This window comes from Melozone crissalis, unplaced genomic scaffold (assembly GCF_028551555.1).
Source record: "Melozone crissalis strain CALT ecotype California unplaced genomic scaffold, PUWL_Pcris_2 ptg000014l_1, whole genome shotgun sequence".
Lineage (NCBI taxonomy): Eukaryota > Metazoa > Chordata > Aves > Passeriformes > Passerellidae > Melozone > Melozone crissalis.
Window position 1 is genome coordinate 1876662 of NW_026535792.1, and position 22665 is coordinate 1899326.

A 22665-nucleotide genomic window follows, 5' to 3' on the forward strand; every position below is an offset into this window, starting at 1 on the left:
AATGAGTAATGCCCACCCTTAATCACCACACCTCTGGCATCATTCAGTGCTGTGGTGACTCTGGTTCACTGCCCTACCTGGTTCTGCAGGAGATAAAATGTGCCAAATGCCAAAAAAAGTGATAAAAATGTGCCCTCGGCACCCATGTCCCCTGCAGCAGGAGCTGTGCAAACAGCACTGCCCTTTGTGTGCAGAAGCTGCTGGATTTTCAAGGATCATCACCTCTGTCCCTGAAAATGTCCCTTCCTGAGGAGCAGGAGGGCAGGCAAGTGGACAGAGAGACCTGCAGGGCTGAACAAGGAGCTCGTGGTGATATTCCTGCTCTCATTTCAGTGCATTTTTTGCCTCTGAGATCTCTCTTCTGAGAGGCTCTGTAAGAACTGCAATGTTGATATTTATTTTACTCTACCAGGCAACATTCTCAGCTATGAAATTGGCCACGCGAGGGCACCAGAACTGCTCAGGAAAAATAAACAAAAAAAAGGCACAAAAAGACAAAACTGGGTAAGCAAAGGAATAACCAGGAGTTTGTTTACAAACTGTACAGCTGTAAAAGCACAGGAGAGCAGGTCCCAGGCAGGAGCCACCCAGCCAGAGCACCCAGCAGCTCTGGGGTGCACAGCAGCAGGAGGGAATCCCCCAGCCTCCAAAGGAGCTGAGCTGCTCCTGCTGCCCTGCCCAGAGATGCCTTTCCTCAGGGTGCCTGTGGGAACAGCTCCCACACCTTTGCTGTGCTCGGTGCCCAGAGCCTCCCTCTGCCCTGGCTCAGGCTCTGCCCCCTCTCCCTCGGCACAGAGAGGTTTTCTCACCTGACAGCAGGTGAGCAGAGGTGGCTGAAATCACATTTTCAGCCCAGCAGTGGTTACCTGGTTTTGTGCCTTTTCAATGGACATGATGGGTGAGAGGGACTGAATGTAACTCCAGAAGTAAAAGAAATTAATTTGAGCTTGAGCTGAACATCCAGACTGGAGAGTTGTTTTTTTTTTCCACAAAGACATCACCATAAGGAATTCCTTTAGAAGAAAAGGAAAAGCATTTGATTTTTCAAGCCTGCATCTTAATTATCTGATTTTAAATGATGCATTTAAAAACAAAGGCCTTGGCCTCCCCAAATCTGTCACTGAGTGTTCCCTACCAAACACCATCCAGGACACAGACATTTGCACCAAGAGAAAATCACAGAATTCAGAATCCCAGAATGCTCTGAGTTGGAAGGGACATTAAAGATCATCCCATCCCACCCCTGCCATGGACAGAGCCACTTTCCACTGTCCCAGGTTGCTCCAAGCCCCATCCAACCTGGCCTTGGGCACTGCCAGGGATCCAGGGGCAGCCACAGCTTCTGTGCCAGGGCCTCCCCACCCTCACAGTAAAGAATTTCTTCCATATATCTCACCTAAATTTCCCTTTTCTGTTTGAACCCATCCTTGGCCCATCACTGCAATTCCTGATGAAAAATATCTACAAACCCCTTGTTCAAGAGGCAGTCCTGTATGAATGTGTAGATAAGTGCAAAGCTCATTTTGCTTACAAAGGAAAATCCTCATTGCTAACAGATTCCTGTGGTTAAGCTAAAGCTCGTCCTGCAGCATTGGCTGTGGACACAAAAGGATTGTTCCTTTTTGTTGTGACTGTAAGTGAACAAAATGCTGTTTGCAACTAGATGTTTCTCCCGAGGTTTTGTGATAGCCTGGATTAATTCCATGCAATTATTCTGGGCAAGTAAATTTATTTTGAATGCCCTGGTAGGTTTGTGGCAGTTCAGAGGAATCTCCCAGATAGGACACATCTGTTGTGAAGCACACCAGGTAAGGCAGGGATGGGGGAATGGAAATAACTCCAGCAGCAATCAGGGCAGAAGGGAACTCAGCTGCCAGACAGCAAGGGGGTAAAAAGGGTTTTACAGGATCATCCTTACAGTCTGAACTTATTAAACCTTTTTGTACTATTTAAAAAGCTGTTTCTTCTACTGTGATTGTAGAGATACATGCCAGAAAACCAGAGCAATGAAGAGTTCCAAAATGCACATATGAATTTGCAAAGTGTTTGATTGAATATTCCACAGCAGATTGTGCATAGATTATTTTATTCAATACAGAGTGCTGTAAAATCCTGAAGTGTTTTATTGTTCTTTAGGTACTGAAATTATTTCTAATTGTACTACTAAGAATAATCAAGCCAAAAGTGAAAAATAGATTGATTTGGTTGTTATGCCCAACTCCAAACTAGCAGCACTCTGTAAAACCCCACAGCCCTGCTGCCCTGGGGCAGTGCCTGAGCTGCAGAAACATCACAGACCCCTGAACATTTCCTGCTCTCCTGGCTCCTTTTCCTGGGACTGTTGGTCAGTGCTAATGAGAAGATGAAGGGCAATGCTAAATTTAAATTTACTGACTAAACCAGAGAGCTACTGGCAATGTCTAAGTTAAAATCACATGTATTTGCAACCTTTTATATTCAAAATAAAAGCAATTCTAGAGATCTAGACCTGATTTAAAATGCTTATAGGCTGCTACAAGCTTTTTTAACCCTGTAATCTGAATGCTCCCATTTGGAATGCCGAGGTGGAGATATTTTTAATCCAGGACTAAAGCCTTTAGTGCTGAAGTAGTTCCATTTTCCCAAGCCAGCTGTGTAGTTCCTGTGTTAATTAGGAGATGATCATTAATAAACAGAGGAACAGGAGGTCTCCGAGGCTGTACATTTATTACCTTTCTGAAAAGGGGGTCAGTCCTTTGCCTTTTGGTTTTTGCCACATTTGGGGGTTCATTTTTGTCAGGAGCCAACCTGCAAAGCAGCTCAGGTACTCCAATGCAAAACATGATTATTTTAAATATTTGTTCTGCTTTTCCTCATGGCCCAACCCCATCTTCAGATTTACCAGCAAATGCTTAGGAATGTAAAACATCCTGTGGGGACTGTATCAATTTGGGGAAAACTGCTTTTCTAAAGAGCCCTTATGAAACTTTATTTAACTCAGCTAAAATATGTCTCTCTAATAATTTAACTTGATGTCACAGTTTAAAATTGATGCTGGGATTGGATAAAAAGGACAGCATCATGTTAAAAGCTGCAATTAATTAAAACTGCAATTATTGCAAGTGTTAATTTTCCTTTTCAACTTCCAGAGGGACTGTTGCCATGACAGGTGGGAAGATGCTACCAGTATAATTGTTGCTTTTGTCATGGTTAGAGGGTTTTACTTACTGATATTTGTGGGACAGTTTGAAATCCAGAACAAAACAGGTACCAACAAAGAGACCTTTGAATAAAGATAAGTAACATTAGAGAAAATACGTGGCTTCTAATAATTATAATTTTGATTAAGGGGATCAATCTTTCCTCATTTCCCCCCCCCTGCAGAAGTCTAACTGCTCCTTCCACTCAGCCCAAACTTTCAGCCCTCAATTAGTTCCCATCCAGCAGAAAAAGAATCAGCTTTTCCCTTTTGACCCCCCAGATTTGTGGAGCAGCACCCCCTGACAGAGCTCTGGTGTTTTCCCTGGCAGGGCCAGCTGGTGAGGATGAGGAGGGACACCCTGAGGTGCTGGGCTGTGCTGGTGGCAGTGATGGCACTGAGCGTGGCCGAGGACTTCCCGTGGACCAAGAACAACCCAGGCTCCTTCTACTACGGCACCTTCCCAGCTGGTACTGCCCACACCCGGCTGGACTGGGGCTTGGAATGTTCTAGACCTGCTCCTGTGCCCAAGGAAGTGACCCAGAGGTTTTCAGGTCCTTCCAGGGAAATGGCAGGAACAGAAATGGAGGTGGCTGCAGGATGCAGAGCACTTTGGGAATAGAGAGATCCACATGACCCTGCATTCCATAAATCCACTCCAACAGGAAACACAGGGACAGGCTCACAGATAACAGCTCATAGCCAAGTGTAACAAGTCACACCTGAGAACTCCTCTCCCTTTTTACAAATTACCTACAACTAATGAAATAAACTAAAATACCCTTTGTTATGCAGCTAATTTAAGAAATCCGTGCAATAACTGTGCTGAGTTTGTTTCAAGCTGTTCAGTATTATCCAATCCACTATTCAGTATGAATTTATGAACCTTATCCTTTCTTTGACACATATTTAAACACATTTCATCCAAGCAAAATCAAAACTAGAAATATACAGGCACTGACTGGTTTTCATACTCAAGTTTTCAAGTAATTTATGATACAGTATTTTGTGTAACAATAGGAAAAAAATCCAGAATATTTCTGTATATTTTACATAACATCAAAACTTGTAGTTGCTAAAAGTACTATGAAAACCAGCAGGGAGAAATGATGTGGAACCCTAATTTGTTTTTTACAGTAAGCTAGTTTTTTACAGTAAGACATTTCTACGCTATCAATGCCCTACTTCATCACTGTAAAGTACAGATTTTACAGGTTTAATAAATGAAAGGATGCCATTTCTTTTTCAGTGCATCAGAACAGGACACCTTCATTTATTCCCCATTTTCAGACCTATTTAGGCACAGACATTTTGAAATGTGGAAAGCCTCAGCCTCTCTAGCAGTGCCTCCTTTCCCTTCCAGTTCCTCTCTCCTATGAGCATTTAGCACCGAGACCAACCAGCAGGAAGCTGTTCCAATAACTGCCCTGTTTTCACCTCCAGGTTTCTTGTGGGGTGTGGGGAGTTCTGCCTACCAGACCGAGGGGGCCTGGGACAAGGATGGCAAAGGGCCGAGCATCTGGGACGCCTTCACCCACAGCCAGGGGAAGGTGCTCAGGAACGAGACGGGAGATTCCGCCTGCGACGGCTACTACAGAGTCAAGGTATGGCCCAGGGGGAACCACCTGCACCTTTAGTGCTCTAAAGGTATTCAATTTAGGAATCCAAGTGCTGATATATTTTATTTAATCAGTTCAGTAAAATCTTCTTCCTTTATAACCTCATAGAACCAATAATCCCACAGTGTTTCCCAAATACCTATCAACTTTTCAGCATTTTTGTGTCAAAAAATATTCTAGATGCTGTAAGGAAGTCCAAATGCTTAGTTAGAAATACAATAAACATGTTTGAGCTTTAAATAAAATTAACTTTGTGTGTGTGTAGCCATGATATTTTCTGAAAAATCCTTTCCTTAGGATTTTTTCTCCTGAGAAGCTGAGAGGCCTCAGGAACAAAATGGAAACAATTATTATCTGCTGCTGTGGAATGCAACAGGTGCATCTGGGATTGGTCTCATGGGGTTGTTTTTAATTAATGGCCAATCACAGTCCAGCTGTTTGGACTGTCTCAGTCAGTCACAAGCCTTTGTTATTAATTCTTTTTCTATCCTTAGCTAGCCTTCTGATGAAATCCTTTCTTCTATTTTTTTAGTATATTTTTCATATAATATATAACATAAAATAATAAATCAAGCCTTCTGAAACATGGAGTCAGATCCTCATGTTTCCTCATCCTCAGACCCCTGCAAGCACCATCACATGTGTGTGCATGTATGAAGTTTTCCATGTATTTTTCAGAGGTTTTAAAATTCAGTCAGGATGTTGCCCATTTTTTGAAAGGATAACAAACAAATAATCAATGCAGCTCTGTTCACATGTTTCCAAGGCTAATACCATCAAAACCAATTTTGGAATTACTGTGCTGGAGGAAAGACAGATACACAGCAAGGGGAATCCAAATGACTGTGAGAAGCCAGGGTTACATAATTGGAATTGCAACTAATTTAATAGAAGTTATATTCCACTGAGGGTTCTCCACATAGATGAAGTTCAAGGGAGCACCAGAGGTCTCAGCAAGAACCAAGAGAAAAGAAACTAATTATGACATGCTCTCCTAAAATGGGAAAATGCACAAGAGGTTTCATTTGAGCTCTCAAGCAGCAGAAGTTTGAAAGAACAGCTTAAAAAGTATCTCAGAGAAGCTGGGGCTCTGAGCCTACTGGAGTGTGGCACCAGGAGATTAACACAGAGATTATTTGGATTTGGATTTAGAAATAATTTCTAAAACTTGCTTGTATTTGTCCACTTACCTGGTCCTCTTTATATCAGAGCACTCTTTGCTTTCATCATCAGAATTCTCTTTGCATTGGCACAAATACCACTAATTTCTAATTTCATTGAACACTAAAGATGTACAATTTCTTAGCAAAAGAACATATATTCATATGGGATTTAGGGGGTTTTCTCATTCCAGTGTAGGATAGTGAAGGAAAGTCCAAGTAATTATGTTTTTGAGCCTGAGCTCAAATATTTGAAGTCAAGATTTACAGGCCTCTATTATTTTCTAATACAAATTCTGACATAAATATAATAGTATTGCAAGACCTCAGCTCATTTTTCTGTAGTGCAAACATTCAGTCTCCACAGTTGCACAAAACATTACAGGACTTCTTTGGCCTGTCAAAAAAAGTGGTTGAAGAGGAAAGCTTCAAGTAGAACAAGCCATCACCTCAAAGATCAGAAAAAACCAGACTGAATCCTCTTTTGTGCAAATCTTCCATAGATTTTCTGCATTCAGAATTAGTTAAGACAGATGAGGAACTGAAGTTATTCTGCTCGGCCTCAGGATGTGTTAATTGGATTTTCTTCTCACAGGATGACATTCAGTTGCTGAAGGAGCTGAAGGTGAATCACTACCTCTTGTCCATCTCATGGCCAAGGATTATGCCCACAGGCATCAAAGGCAAGCACAATTTCACCACAATCTTCCCAATATTATCTGTAAGGAATTTTACTCCTGAGTAACCCACAGTTGTTCAACATTCCTGTTACAGATTCCTGTTTGTCTGCATTTTACCATTACAGAATTCCCAACACTGTAATGTAAAATTCCTTGGTTAATATTTTTAGATTTCTGTTCTTCCAGTTATTTGGGAACCCCTGCAGGTAATTCCTTGTCTGTGCTTTCCATCAGCTGAACAACTGAATGAGAAGGGAATACAGTTCTACAATGACACAATTAACAGTCTTCTGGAAAACAACATCACCCCTATTGTGAGCCTCTACCACTGGGATCTGCCACAGGTCAGACCATATTTAAATTAGTGAAAAACTTCAAGTAAAGCCTTCTGATAGAAATAATTTCCTAAGGTTAAGAACTAAGAGTACTTGAAAAAATTAGAGAAGCCTGGATACTTTTAAGAATTTGTAAATATTTCCTTTTCATTTGGATTTTATGTGCATCGAAGTTTTGAAAAATCTTTTTCTGAGCTGGAAATACAAACATAATTAAATAGAAATAGAAGTCTCTTTAAGCAGCAGCTGACCTTCAAGTACAATTATTGAATCTTGAAATTCTTATTTCCAAAGGCTCTCCAAGAAAAGTATGGTGGCTGGCAGAACATAAGCATGATGAATTATTTTAACGATTATGCAAATCTGTGTTTTGAGAAGTTTGGTGACCGTGTGAAACACTGGATTACATTCAGCAATCCTTGGGTAAGTCATCAATGCTTTCCTCCCAAACTCTCCCATTGCACTGCTCTGTTCCCAAAATTCTGTGGGAGTGACACTAGAGGAGAGTAGGAGAAAAAAATGGAGAGAGAAGGGGAAACATTTAAACCATGAATCTTTGTGGCCAAAAATCTCAGCAGGCAGATTTTGCACAAGGGCAGGGTTTTAATACATGAAATTCCAGGAAATTTTTGAAAACTCCTCAGCTGGAGAGACTGAAATTAGAAATCAGGAACTGGAAAGGCAGCTGTTATTTACCCTTCCCCATACCCCTGTAACCCTGCTCACCAACACCCTGCTCCCAATGCCACAGCTGGGTACCAGGCAGGGAATGGGAGCCAAGGAAGGGAAGAGGGGAGTGCAGAGGACCAGCCCAGCAGGATGCAGAGTTTGGAGCACATCCCCTGGCTCAGGAGCCCAGGGCAGGACTGACTGTGCCTCTGTGTGTTTGCAGGCAGTGGCTGAGAAGGGCTATGAAACAGGAGAACACGCGCCAGGACTGAAGCTCGGTGGCTGCGGTGCCTACAAGGCTGCTCATCACATCATTAAAGTAAAAACCTCCTGAAATTGTGCCTGAAATTGTGTGTCAATTCAGGATTTTTATAAAATTTCACTCCTTCAACTGAAATCTAGTTTCACAGCCCTGTAATTTCCAAGTAGGACACTGAAATTATCATCTGGCTTTAAACCCCCAGTGCAGAATCCAAGGCACTACCAATGTTTGGTGCTTGATTTAACACTTGCAACAATTTGAATTTCCTTATATTATAAATGTCTCTTCTAGTTTGTTTCAAGGTGGTTGAAAAAGAAAACATCCAGGTTAGTCTAGAAACCAACATCCTAGCCTGTTGAAATGAACCTGAATGTTGCAAGTGACTTCAGGAAGGGAAGTCTCTAGTAAAAATGAACTTTCATCTACTTGAATAAATTAGGGAAAGACATCCAAAGAGCAGAGCCATGGGACAGAGCCTTGGCCTGAGGGCTGTGTGTCAGCTCCATGTGCATGTCCTGGAATTTAGGGAAGGAATCTTGCATAAAGGATTTTGTGATGTCTTACATGAAATGAAGGTTTCTGTAATAAAGACAAAAGAAATTCTCTGGTATTTTCAGGCAGACCTCAGTGCAGAAAGTGCTCACCAGCTTTCCATGCCATAAGGGATGAAAACGTGCACAGGATTTATTTTATTGTAACATTATTTTTACAGACCCATGCCAAGGTTTGGCACTCCTACAACACCACCTGGCGCAGGGAGCAGAGAGGTAATGAGGATTCATTCTGTGATTGTGCTGCTGTTCCTATTAAGGGCTTCAAGAACTGCAGAACTGTCCCTTTGTTTTAAGGGATGGTTGGAATTTCCCTAACGAGTGCCTGGGGCGAACCTGTTGATCCACACAGCCAGACAGACAGAGATGCTGCTGAGAGGTACATCCAGTTCCACCTGGGATGGTTTGCAAACCCCATTTACAGAGGGGACTACCCAGAGGTTATGAAGAATTACGTAGGTAAGTCCCAGTAGCTGTGACATGAATAGATCCACACTTCCAGCACATTACAGGGGAGTAACTCCTGGCCACAGCTAGAAGTGAGGGCACAAGGGAGACACAGCAAAGCAAAGGCCCCCAGGCTGGACACAGCTCCTAAAGCACCTTGGGGACACACCAGGACACTTGAAGTCACTGTTTCTCCATGTACTGTACCCAGCTTAATTCTCCAAACAGAAAGGATGAAAGATAATCTCATCTTAAAACACCAGTTAAGCTCTGGTGTCCTCAACATTAACACTAAATTCAGGAAAACCATACTTGGCCCCAGCACAGGTGCCCAGAGAAGCTGGGGCTGCCCCTGGAAGTGTCCCAGGCCAGGCTGGATGGGGCTGGGAGCACCCTGGGATAGTGGAAGGTGTCCCTGCCCATGGCAGGGGGTGAGGTGATGGTTTTAAGTCAATTCCAACCCAAACCATCCAGGATTTTACAATTCTGATTTTTTGCTGGTGAGATAAAGAAAACCAATTTTTGTGCTCCTCAGAAGTTGTCTCCTATAATTATTTTGCTAGGTAGGAAGAGTGCCCAGCAGGGCCTGGGGACATCAAGATTACCAACTTTCTCAGTGCAAGAGAAAACCTATATTAAAGGCACCTCGGATTTCCTGGGAATTGGTCATTTTACCACTCGTTATGTTCTGCAGAAGAGCTTTCCCTTCCTCCAAGTGTCCAGTTACCACACTGACCCTGACCTGGCTGAACTGGTGGACCCCAACTGGCCAGCTCCAGGCCCTAAGTGGCTCTACTCTGTGCCCTGGGGCTTCAGAAGGTTGCTCAACTTCATCAAGGTGAGTAGAGCAGATCTTTAATTATAAAGGAAGCAACAAAATGCCTGGTTTAGATTTTGATTTTCAACAGTTCCAGCTATTGGTCTTGTCCTAGTGGGAATTTTCTTTGTCAAAAAGCCCTTAATTTCAGCTCAGAAAACTACAGAATTCAGTAATTTTAAAATAAGCCCCATAGTTAACTTAAATTCCTACTACGCATTCTTTGTACTTAGGTAAGCAAATGTAGAAAATTGCTTTTAATGCACTTTACTAATTCACATATTCTGCCAAAATGAAATGATGTTATGTGAAGCAATTTAAACATTTCTGTTTGCAGACCCAGTATGGGAACCCCCTGATTTATGTGACAGAGAATGGAGTGTCTGAAACAATGCAGTGCTCTCAGCTGTGTGACGAGTGGAGGATCCAGTACCTGAAGGGATACATCAATGAGATACTCAAAGGTCACTTAAAACAGCTTTACAGGATTTGACTTTGGAGTATTTTCACCTTCTGTTTTGTTTTTACTTTGTCCTTTCAATCACAGGGAAATAACTATTCACAAGTCAAAATGGACAGCAAACCAGACTCAAATTTTCACCAAAATGTCAACCTAAGCAAACTAATAACTACAATAACCTACCTGAGATTTAATACTGCAATATTTCAGTTTCCACTCTCAGAAAGGAGAAGCTACCATGCCCATAGAGTTCTAGTACCTCTAAGCTAAAAACAACAATTTCAAAGAATCTGAATTAATTTGTACTTCTTTTTTCTGTCCTGCTCCCCATGTCTTCCTGCTATAAACCAAAACATTTACAGAACCATATTTGAAGGACAAACCCCACCTTTATCAGTGATTTGTGTTCTGTTTCCAGCTCTAAATGATGGTGTAAATGTCAAAGGTTACACTGCCTGGTCACTGCTGGATAAATTTGAGTGGAACAAAGGCTTCTCTGAAAGATTTGGGCTTTACCACATTGACTTCAAAAACAAGAACAAACCACGGTACCCAAAGGCATCTGTTGACTACTATAAAAAGATTATCAGTGCAAATGGATTCCCCAATTCAAAAGAGGTGATGTCTGCTGCTAATTTTGATTTTTTTCCCTTTATGTGCAAATATCACATTGAATTTCAGGAAACAACTTGTATGAATATGGTACAGAAGTGACACTTTGATTCTGTAAAACAGGGATCTGTTTAATAGAGAGATATTCAGATACTGAAAGTGGAACAGACTCAATTACTGTTTCTAAAGTATTCTAGGTAGACTTAGTGATGAAGTCAAAAACTCTCCATCAGAAGTTATTTAGCAGTGCTGTCAGATTTGTAGGCAGAAAGCTCCACATATGTCCTACCCTACTGGAAAATAACCTGGAATGTATTATGTACCACTAGAAATTTTATTAAACAATTAACGCTGAGAAACACCCCAAAATGAAAACCACAAAGATACTTTCAGAAACCCATGTGTTGCCAGAATGAAGTGGTTTCAAGTTAATGATAGGGATAAGGAGGGAGCTGTGGGAGTGAGGAGGATGCTCAGTCTCACAGCAGTGTCACCCTTCCCAGGTGGAGAGCTGGCACCGCAAGGCCATGGACACCTGCTCTGCCACACACCAACACCTTGCTGCAGGTAAGGATGCCTCTGGTTTGTCTACAAAAGCAGATTCTGTAAAGTTCAGATGTTAAATTGCTCTCTGAATGCTGCTAAAAGGTATTTTCTCCCCAAAAGCACTACAAGCCTCTAAAGAAAAATGTTTTTATTTATTGTCTCCAACTAAAACCACGGTAGCTAAATGGATCAGGTGTGGATGTTACTGAAATACAGGAACTGGAAGAGCTACTACTTAAAACTGAGGTTGGGGATTCTCCTTAAAATAAACTCCTGAATGCTATTTCAAACACAAACCAAACCCAGACAAATCAAGAAAACCACACAGAAAATCTCTAATGTTTGACTTTTCCATAAAGTGGAACTATAAAAAGAAATAAAAGGGTTAAGGACTGGCCTAAGATTAAATTTGGACTCTGATGCTCCTGGAAACAAAGAAAGCCCAACACAACTGATCCAGAACACCTAAAACCTCCTGGTGTAATTAAGGAACTTCCAGAATTCCTGCAGTAGGGGTTTGATTAGGATCAAATAACTACTATAGATTCTCACAAGAGGATGAGCTAAACTCCACATGGTATGAGACATCCCAGCAGTCAGCCTACGTTAATCCTGCTCAGCCTCCACTTCCAAGTCATGCTCAGTGTGAATGAAATGGGTTTACTGAACTCTTCCAGGCTTCTTTGTGGAATAAAGTTCTACAAAATAACACCCTTTTAATTTTTCAAACAGATACAGAACAATTGTAAAAAGGCCAAAGCTTTTCAAGGATTTCTCTTTGACAATTTTCTTTCACCTTCAGGTGAGGAAAATAAATATCAGAGGACCTGTAAAATATTGTTAATGCACTGCAGCTAACTGACAGCAAGGACAATTTCTGCAGCCCTTTGAGCACTGACATGTCTTCAGAGATAAAAAGAGAGGGAAAACTAACATGGATTTGCCCCAGCTCTGGCAGACTTAGGAAATTCTATTTGCTTTGTTTGCTGTTTATGCCAATGTTAACATTTTTATGTTCAAAAAATCTTTATGTTAACTCTAAGTTAGGTATTACTGTACTCCAGGGGATTAAATCTCTTACATATTCCTCATTTCTCAAATTTTAGATTCCCTGATTACTCACATGGAAATGGTGACAGAGATTGTTCTTCCTACAGTTTTCACACTCTGCATTCTCATCAGTATTGTCCTCCTCATATTCTACCTTCGAAACCACAGCTAAAACTGATGTTTGCACACATCCTCATTTGCCAAAAGAACTAAGCTGCAACTCCTTTATTTGAGTAGTTAAACTTCACCACAGATGCTTCTTTTTATACCCCTGTAATGAAATATTATTTACCAATCCACCTAGAGCTTTTATCGTTTTTCTATTCAATTCCCAAATAATCTCTTTGTTTTTACCAAAATACAAAATACATTCTCTTTCCACTAATTCTAAGTAGGAGATTTTACAATCCTTATTATTTTGGAAACTATTACACATTTTGTTAATCAGAAAAATAGTTAAGAGTAAAGTGATTCAAATCTTGCCAGTACAAATGTCAAGTGATTAAAAGCTGCTTGCAAATTCTGATTTCAGTCTGTTATCAACAGCATTTTGATTACCATGTAATTGCTATTTGAAGAAAGACACATGGTTTTAAAATATAAAAGAACTTCAATATTCCAAGAGCACTGCTTAAATGTGAACTTATTCATGTCTAAAAGTCAGGATAATGTATACCTTGCTATTTAGGTGTGGGGAAGAGTTGTTTGAAGTGAGTAATCCAAGGTGACAACTTCTGAATCAGATTTAAACCACATCCCTGCAGTTTAAACTTACCTTGTACAACGTTATAATATATTACACACGAAAATGTGGATTTTAAATAATCCAAGTACTTCCAAAATTAATATTCCACCTTAAATTCCCTTCTACTGCAGGTAGAAACGAGTACTATAAAAACTTGGTTCCACAATTCAGCTGGCTGTACTTGAAATATAACTTTGCTTGAAACCAGAAGTTATAAAAATCTATAATAATAATCTATAATCTATATCTTTAAAAAGCATGAATATTGGGGGACTTCCTTATTCTTACTTACCCATAGTTGAGTTTTTAATACAAAATATTTCTGTCTCAGATTATTTAGTCAGCGTGTACAAAATTATGGAATTGTTTAAATTAGACCACCAAAATGTTACCTCACTGATTAATCAACACAACAAATGCAACTGCCAACATATTTAAATGATTTTGTCCAGCCAATTATACTGATTTTGTTTTGAAAAAAATTATGCAAAACATAGAAGACAACACTGTTAAAATAACTCACTTCACATTGAAGGAATAAAATAATTTGAAGAGGAGAGAGAAGTATTTTCAAGAACACTCCAAAATATAAATACAGGGACAAAGAAACCCAAACTGGCTGAAGATCCCAAGGCCCTGGATGAAGAGATTTCCAAATCCTTCAGGATGATGAAGCATCACTTGATCCCAGGAGAACATAACAATATTGCTTGGTTTGTTGATTAAGATAATCCACACTTTGAACAGGGTCTGATTGAATTTTTAATGATCAAAAAATAAAATATGAAACCCCAAAGTGCACAACTTTGTTGAATGCATGTAAATATATGAAAAATAGCCACCATATTTACAAAATATTTATACTGTACAGTCATAATTGCACTGCATTTTTAACAAATGAGGTGCCTACAGGTGAATTGTGGCTGTGGAGGTCCCACTCAAGTGTAACAAAACAAATAAATCAGTGAAGATGAACTGTTTGAAGCCAAGAGTTTCTAAAGGTTCTGCTGGGACAGAAAATACTGAATTTTCCCCCTTTCTGTACCTTTCCAGTCCAGCTTGCTCAGTAACATCAACTTAAGTGAACTGCACCTGACTGCACTGAGTGATGGTAATAAAATACAGCCTTTCTTCACTGCTTCCATTGACTGTGGAGTCACACAAGAAACCTGCAAGGACAAAGGGAAAAGTTGGGATTAGCCACTCCTGTTAGAAGGTAGAGATTAGTCCTTGGAGCAGCTTCCAGAACTGTTCTCAAAGTGCAGTTTTACTGAAGCGCTTCATGACACAAATCAATAATGACAGGAAAGATTTACCAAACTCTCACATCAAACCCCACCCCAAAAAGGCAAATCATTTCTGTACCAGTGTCTCTGCTAAATTCTTCCCCATTCTGATGCTTTTCCACTTGTTCTGCATTTGCTTGCAGCAAGGCAGATCCTCTCCCCTTTGCACCTTCTCTGACTGGAGACCAGCAGGGAACAGGGAAATTTCTCTTCAAAACTCTTCTCAGATTCATTGGCAAACATTTTAGAAATAAGTTGCAAGATTTTTTGGGTATCAATCATCTCATATTTGGAACTATTTTGTCACTTAAAAATGTAACTCAGCCAAGGTGAGAAGGCAAAAAGTCACCACTTTCTGAATATCCTTAATTCTACAAATACCACCTCACTCTTCTAGTAGAAGGCAAAATAGCATTTTGCTTTTGTTGAAAAGCAAATACAAAGCTCAGACCCACTGAATTCAGGATAAAAACTGAATTTGTTTGAAGTTTGTGCTTTGATTATTTCATTTCACCACTAACATTCCCCACCTGAATTGTTTGATGCCACATGTTCAACAGGAGCAGTGGTGCTGACTTGCCACGTGGTTTTAACCTCCTTCTGTCCGTGCCCACTGCTTATCTCCACCCTCCAGACTTCAGGGTTATCACTGAGAGAATAATCAAAAACCATCAAAACTGAGTCAGGTATTCAGTCACATCTGAATTTCATGCTGCAAATGCTGAAGTTCCTCTTACTTTTGATAGAATTTCTTCACAAGAGCTGGCCTGATGGGCAGCTGAAACACATGCTTCTCATTCAGAGGGTTTTCCTTGTAATACTTCATGCAAATCCTACAAGAGATATCAGGTTACTTTCTTTAAAGAAATGCTTGTACAACAGAGCAAAAACCTTGTGCAAAATTAACTATACTCTCACATTTTATTATTTCCTTTAGTTTTCAGTTTTAGTTTTTCAGTTTTAGTCCCAAAGCAAAATTTGGCAGGAAGATCCAGCTGCTCCTTCTGCAGTCTCACTATCACCAACATCTTGGTGTTTCTTTAGAACTGCCAAACTCTACAGTGATTGTCATTTTAAGAGCAAAAGTAGAAATGAAATAATTACTGTGTCAAAGGGAAGAGGTTCTCATGTCTGAACTGCAGCAAGCCTGTACAGCTGACCATTATTTCCAGCATGTGGTGAAGCTTTTGAACACGGTGCACTTGTTCCTGGAGCTCCGCTGATGTGGAAATGAAGTAATCCTGGAAGAGCAAAGGCTTCTGCTCTTACCTGAGTGCTCCATTGCTACAGACACACAACACACCCTCAGCAAATAAAATCATCTTCCTGCTTCTTTGGAGAAGCCAAGCTTTTTAGAGTGGCCCAGCAGACTCAGAACAAAGTCCCATCAAAGTGTGACAAAGGTTCACTGCCTTGGCAGTGACCCAGATCAGATATTAAGGGAATTATCTGGGAATGAGGAAACAATGAAATTTCTGCATTTCTGACATTTCCAGACTCATGGTCTGCAGCTCAGTTTCTCAGCTTACATAATTTGCATCCCACCATCAGCTAAGCATGCTCTGCTTTACAAAATAAAAATAAAGTATCTCACCAAGTAGGTTCCTGTTGCAAGTTCCTGGCCTGTAAAAGGAACAGCAGGAAAAAAAAAATAATTTAATACATGGTATCAGATGAAATATAAGCAACATTCCGATGATCAAACAGGAAATTCTACTAAAGGACAAAGTCAGCAGGAGTGTAATGTTATTTATTGACATGATCATTCATTCCAAACAAGAAAACCCCTCTAAAGTGGCATGGTCAAAGCATGATTTCATTTATCACCAAGGATGCACAATGAGGAGACCCACTGTGTACTTGGAGACAGCCACCCTACTCGGGACACACAAGTTTACAAAAGCAGTGAAAATAAAAAAAAACAAATAAAGAATGAGAACAGGATGACAAATGCCAAAAAGAAATGAAGGGGTAACAACAATGGTAAAACACAAAGCTATGTGTCTTTTGAAACAAATAAGTTTTTTAAATTTTGAAATTTAAAAGCTGGAAAGTCCCATTATTAAAGAAGCTGGAAACTTCACTTCAGCAGATGGGAAGGAAGAGATAGAGGTAACCCAAAAAGTTCATTATTTCCTGCATGGAACACCTTTTCTCCTGAATTCCCAATGCTGTTACCCAGTGTCAGCCTCACCTATGAAAAAACTGACATAATCCTTCTTCATCTTCTCCAGGCCAACCTCCAGGAGCATCTGAATGGGAGTGGTGTCACTGAGGGAAACATTCTCCATCTTTCCATGGTAGGACTGTTGGATCAACCGACTTAAGAAACTGCTACTCCCCTGGTGAATCTAAAAAGAAACAAATCTTTTTGTGATGTGCATGAAACACCATCAATAGTGTTCAGAAGTTCAACGCCAGGGAAACACAATTTGAAAATAACACAAATGAGGGGCAGGGAAAGGACAAGAGCTGCATTTTACTCTAAACCACTCCAAATTTTAACTTCTATTGTGAAACACAAATACACACCCATGGCTGGATCTCACCACGTTCCAGGGATTTTATGACCAGTGTGAAACAGTCTATTAACTCCTGATAGGAACTGACACCTGGAAAGAAAACCACAATATTTTAATTATCAATCCAGCCTCTTTCTCTGGCTGTTAAGTCAGTAACACCAGGCCAACACACCCTTGCATGAACAAAACCCCTCAGTTAAAGAGAGCTGAAATTACAGACTGCACAGCTTTTTGGCAGCTTTGTCATATGATGACTTTAAAAAAGATTACTCCAAAAAAACAATGGTCAACAGAGACCAGTGAATTCTGTATACACTGAAAATTGTCCTTCACATCCAGAGAAAAAGGAATTATAAATTTTTCAGTTTTAGAGCAGATGGGTTTTAGCTTTAGAGCAACTATCAATAGTTTAGTACCTTTTGCAGTCAAACAAAATGAAATTATCTCCTGCTAGATGCTGGTCAGCCGTTGGAAGGTTGTAAGAAAATAGATCATCCTACATCCCTAAAATGGGCTCAGTTGGGAAGAGAGCAATTGATATTGCTGGTACCAATTTTCTGAAGAGCTGATGAGTCCTTAAAACTCAGAAATGGACAGGAATTTCCCTGAAAAAGCAATACTGTCTAGCAGATAGAGAAGAAAATGAAAGGAAAACAGGGCACAAAACACTTACTTTTCATTTTGCACCATAATTGCTCAGTGAAATCCAGGTCTCCTCGCTCACCAAAGATTGATTTTATGCAACTGTCCACAGCAGCTGTGTCACATTGGATTTTCTGGAAGAATTTATGAAAATGAAAAAGGGTGCCTTAGAGTCAAAAACCTTCCACATCTGAATTTCTCCAGAGATCAAAACTGGCTGCATCCCTGATTTCCTCCCTTTTCCAGGGAAACTGCCACACAGTAATTTGGCATTATACTTTGATCTAACAGTGAGTCTGATTCTTTGCAGAATTATCACACTGGACAACTGCTAGCCTTGGACCAGGAAACAAAAGCCACTGTCAGAGAGACTTCAGATCTCAGGCAGGTATTGTCTGTGTACCCAGCAGTGCCTGGGAGACCAAAACCCAGACAAACAAATTCTCAAAGCAGAGAACTACTTCCCTGTAATCCTGATAAAGAATAGTTCTGTTGACACAGAAATCAATATATTCTTAGATTATCAACAAAATGCTGCTTATCTCTTAATAGAAAATAGAGCCAAACCTTTCATTATAGGCTGAAAGGGAAAAAAATCTTAATATAACCAAACACATTTTTTATAATTTGAATTTGCCCTTTGCTTCACAATATCATAAACCTCTAAATAAGTAAGACACATATTCAATTGATATTATTAAATTGGCACCAAAACTAAATTAGGCAAGACAAGCAAATTAATGAATGAATGCAATGGCAGAAAGGTCAGAATTCCTGGAAGAAATCAGACCTTTTCCCATTATTTTTACACAGCAGAGACAGAAAGCAAGAGATCCATATTCCTCTACATCACTATTTACACATATAAACAATATACAAGATTTAGTCAAAATCTGAAATAACTGTAGTAAAAATGGAAGCAAAATGATAAAGCAGCTGTTAGAAAATTGCACACACCTGTGTTTCTTTCTTGTCTTCAAATATATAATCTCCATCCAGCTTCTTCTTTAAATCTAGTAGAGTTAAAAAAATAAGTTCCACCACTATGAAAAGTGTCACCAAACCAACCATTAATCACCAGGCACATCACAACTAACAAATACACTGAATAATAGAATTGAGTCATTTAAAAATGGTTTTACTGGGCAAGGATATAGTCAGAAAAGACTTTTTTAAAATGTTTATTATTATTATTACTTTGATCTATGATATTAGGACAAAGAAAAACGACAAATATGTATTAACTTATTTAACTATTCTGTGCAGTGGTTCCAGCACAGAAATGAACATTTCCTGTTGTAATGCTTTGAATGCTGTATGTGAATTCCCTTTTATCCCTGTGAAGTGCCACACCCCTCCCTCCCCATGGAACAAGCAGCACTTACCAGTCAGGAACTCCTGGACCAGTTGAGGAGCTGACTCAGACTCTGATGGCTCAGGCCACTCAGTCACACCCGTCTTCAGCCCTTCAGCCAAAGCCTAAAGCAGCAGGAAAATCCCAACAGAAATCAGCTCTTCCTGGGAGGCCTGCACGTGTCATCTTTCACAGACAACTTCACCAAGAGTCACAGATCTCTGCACAGCTAACCAGGAGTTACAAATGTTCAGAATTTCCTGGATGACTTGTCCTCTTTGTATTCAAGATTTCTAAAACTGAGCTCAAAGTTTCAGCTAAAATAAATACTTGAAGTTATCACTGAAAGGTCTGATGAAGTTTTCAATAAAGTAAATTATTAGCACATAAAATCCCCATTTCATGCAAATGTGAATTGGAATTTGTCCCCTGCACTCACCAAGAGGAGCTGCAGCTCTCGGTACAGCTGGAACACAGGACTTCTGGGGTCCCCCGACTCCAGGGCAATGTTCTGAAAGTTCCACAAGTTTATCTCAGTTTCAAAATTTAGAAATCAAGTGTCCTAAAATTTTCATCAGTGAGAAGCATGTCAGCACAACTTATAATTCAGCTTATGAACAGGTTACATTGCTTTTATCTTCTTTATACTACTGATGATGTGAGTAGTGCCAAGAGCTTGGGTTTATTTGCCTTTTCCATCCTGACTTACCAGGGTGGCAGCAGAGATCACTGGGGGAGTCTCCAGAATCTTTTCCACACCATTCCATGTGATATCCACATAGATGTTGCTGCCAGATTCTGCAATGGTGCCCTCTATTGCAGCAGCTGCAATCAGCTCATACCGAGCAAATCCTTTTGTTGTCACCTAAAATGAACAGATTGCAAAAGTAAAAAACAAAACTACCACAGGCAAATTGATTTTAAAAGCATTTCACATGCATGCAAAAGGGGGTTAATACCAGACAAATGCATTATAAACGTGACCTGAAATCAGACTGTTATACCATGGAATTATGCTAAGGTGGTTTCCATAGAGGATCTAAAAAGCTTCCCCAAACCATCATCATAAATCCCAAAATAGAGTTTTTAAACTTCAATTGAAGCCATGACAGAGCATAAAAACCTACAAGAGATGAATGATGCCTTATTTTATGTTCCATTTTGAGCTCTTCCAGGTTTGGAAAATGGGTTTTATCAGCTGTAGGACCTGGGAAAGGAAAAAAATGAGAATCAAAAACCCATTTGACACAATTCAAACTCGGCACTTTGAATTCATTCCCAAATACCCCATTTGCTCAGGCATGGCTCGTGCTGTCCTTTAGAAAGCAGGAATTCTCCCTGCATTTCTCTACTGGTGATATAAGAGCTGATATGAACATACATAAATGTCTAGAATGAGCCAGAGGGTGTGTAAGATGCTGAATGGCAGCAGTTTAAAAGTTTAAAAATGAGTTGAAGTAGGCCTGCACAGCTACAGGTGCATCAGGTAGATTAAAAAGCCATTCCCTCCCACAGCATTGGTTAAAAACATCTTTTCTCTTATTTTAATCCCTTCTTGCTCATTAAATCCAGGAATACAGAGCATTTCCAAGCCAGTATCACACAAAGAACAAAGACAGCATTCTGACATCAGCATTCCCACATTTTTTAGCTTTCCTCATTTAATTTTCTGAGCACCATGAGCACCTTACCATCACACGAAACTGTGTAAATATTGATCCCTGTGACTTTGTTTGCAGTCTTGAGAGGCTCAGCTCCAATCCAGCAGGTGTGTTGAGGGTCAGAGCCATCACACCTGGCCCACAGGGGAGGGAGCACAGCCAGGGCACTCATCCCCAGGGAGGGCACCTTTGGGTTCTGCACCATTGTGTACAAGGAAATCAACTGCCTGGAAACAGGAACAGGAGCAAGTAAGATGCCAGCAAATAACACAGTATATTAATATAAACTGAAGATTCTAAAATTATAATTGAATTTTTTACATACTAAGCTAATTAAAAGAATACATGAGTTAGGTAAACCCCATTTTGGTACCATGCATTGGTATTTTAATAACACCAAAGATGCAAATCAGATTTTTAGGGCTTCCTTTTAACAGGACCTTTACCAAAAAAATAAGCACTAAAATTTCAGTGAGCTTTTTTTGCTCATCTACACCCAGTGAATCCCACTAACCCAACAGCCCAGCTCACAAGTGCTTTACCAATACCTGGATTTTAGCTACTTTTAAAAACACTTCTAAGCCATTAAAAGTTGGGAGGCCCTTTTGCAAGATAGAAAAAACACAACTCCTCATAAACTAATGAGTAATTTTATTTAGGGCATTGAAAATACAGGTTCTGAATATTAGAAAGAGACACAGAATTACAAAAGAAATCTCCCTGAAAAGGGGAGGGAAAGCTTTCACACTTACTTTGCTCTTCCAACAGAAAGAGCCAGGGCTCCAGGATTCTCCTTTGGCAAAACCTCAGAGGCATAAACAGCATCATCTGTTCTTGATTCCTCCATGGAGCCGCTTTCTTCACTGTGTGTCTTGAAGAGAAATGTGCATGTAAGGTGTGTGAAAAACATCTGATAGGAATTCAAAAATCCGGATTGCATTTAACATCTACCAAGCAAACTTACAGCTTTCTGCAAAATATACATTGCACTGCTTCCATTCCAAAATTTTTCAACAGGATTTTTGCAACTGCCATCAACCAATGAGATCTCTACATCAGTCTGCAAAAAGAAAAAAAAAAATCAAAACTTTTAAGCTTACCCTATAGAGACACTGTATTTCAGCATTTTTAATAGGATGGAGTTGACAGGATAAGGTAGAACAGCTTCACACTGACAGAGTAGGTGTGGATTGGAAATTAGAAAGAAATCCTTCCTGTGAGGGTGGGCAGGCCCTGGCACAGGAGCCCAGGGCAGCTGGGGCTGCCCCTGGATCCCTGGCAGTGCCCAAGGCCAGGCTGGACAGGGCTTGGAGCAGCCTGGGGAAGTCGAAGGTGTCCCTGCCATGGTCGGAGTGAAATGGGATGAACTTCAAGTTCCCTTCCAACCCAAACCAGTTTATGGTTTTACCTCATAGATGTAGGGATGTTCGGGGATACTGCCCTTTCCTTCTTCACGTATCCTGAAAGAAAAGAAAACGTTGAGACACACGACCTTTCCCCTCAATATTCCTCGTTAAACACCAGCATTACTCACATACAACAAACATTCCAAGGCTACAACCGGAGCCTCAGCAGCCTCCCCACAAGCGGGGCCAGACCTCCCTCAGCAGAGCAGCGGAGACCCTCAGGCAGTGACCTCGATCCACACCGGTTCAAGAGCCCGGACATCCCCGGGAACAGCCCCGATCCCACCGGAACAGCCGCCCGCTCAGCCCCGGGAGCAGCCCCGACCCTCACCGGAGCAGAAGGCCGCGCAGGTCGCCGCCCGCCCGGCGCCGCCGCTCCGCCGCCATCGCCGCCCGCCACAGTCGAACCTCCCGCCCGCCGGCGCTACGCGCTGTCTGTGAGGGGAGGGTGACGCGTCACGCTGGATCCCTCCGCCGGAACAGAGTCCCCTGCTTTGGCCGGGAACTGAGCGGGACAGAGGCGCCCGAAGAGCTCGGGATGGGCGCGGCGGGGCCGAAGGAACTTGGATAGAGACGGGGACCGGGGCTGGAGCTCGGTTCCGAACTTGGGCTGGGTGTCGGGGGTTAACCGGCCGGCGCGGCAGGAGTGGCGGTCAGAAGGCG

General features: G+C 40.9%; 2 protein-coding genes across 2 annotated transcripts in view; one reads left to right on the top strand and one right to left on the bottom strand.

Moving 5' to 3' along the window:
- The window catches only part of LCTL (lactase like), a 171781-nt gene extending 159223 nt beyond the window's left edge, over positions 1-12558 (top strand). Inside the window, exons 2-14 of the mRNA XM_054272986.1 lie at positions 3510-3648; positions 4622-4782; positions 6553-6629; positions 6888-6981; positions 7267-7395; positions 7865-7960; positions 8616-8670; positions 8752-8913; positions 9465-9739; positions 10056-10182; positions 10597-10796; positions 11294-11357; positions 12443-12558. Coding sequence (XP_054128961.1) covers positions 3510-3648; positions 4622-4782; positions 6553-6629; positions 6888-6981; positions 7267-7395; positions 7865-7960; positions 8616-8670; positions 8752-8913; positions 9465-9739; positions 10056-10182; positions 10597-10796; positions 11294-11357; positions 12443-12558 — 1695 coding nt within the window. The remainder of the gene's footprint in view (positions 1-3509; positions 3649-4621; positions 4783-6552; positions 6630-6887; positions 6982-7266; positions 7396-7864; positions 7961-8615; positions 8671-8751; positions 8914-9464; positions 9740-10055; positions 10183-10596; positions 10797-11293; positions 11358-12442) is intronic.
- A 1396-nt stretch (positions 12559-13954) lies between these two features.
- On the bottom strand, positions 13955-22389 carry ZWILCH (zwilch kinetochore protein). The gene is made up of 18 exons (XM_054272845.1): positions 22334-22389; positions 22005-22056; positions 21561-21656; positions 21349-21467; positions 20627-20823; positions 20063-20142; positions 19645-19800; positions 19375-19446; positions 18967-19060; positions 18539-18594; positions 17613-17715; positions 16950-17029; positions 16612-16768; positions 16012-16040; positions 15522-15658; positions 15155-15250; positions 14948-15066; positions 13955-14300 (listed from the first exon to the last, which is right to left on the bottom strand). The coding sequence occupies exons 1-18, from the start codon at positions 22387-22389 to the stop codon at positions 14209-14211; spliced, it is 1791 nt and encodes a 596-aa protein (XP_054128820.1). The 3' UTR covers positions 13955-14208.
- Positions 22390-22665: the final 276 nt, after the last annotated feature.

Coding starts and splice junctions, on each gene's coding strand:
- ZWILCH (XM_054272845.1), bottom strand. CDS start 22,389: ATGGCGGCGGAGCGGCGGCGCCGGGCGGGCGGCGACCTGCGCGGCCTT. Junction 19,801..20,062: donor TAAGGCATCATTCATCTCTT/GTAGGTTTTTAT, acceptor TGTTCATTTTAG/GTGACAACAAAAGGATTTGC. Junction 18,595..18,966: donor GGTCCAGGAGTTCCTGACTG/GTAAGTGCTGCT, acceptor TAACTCTACTAG/ATTTAAAGAAGAAGCTGGAT.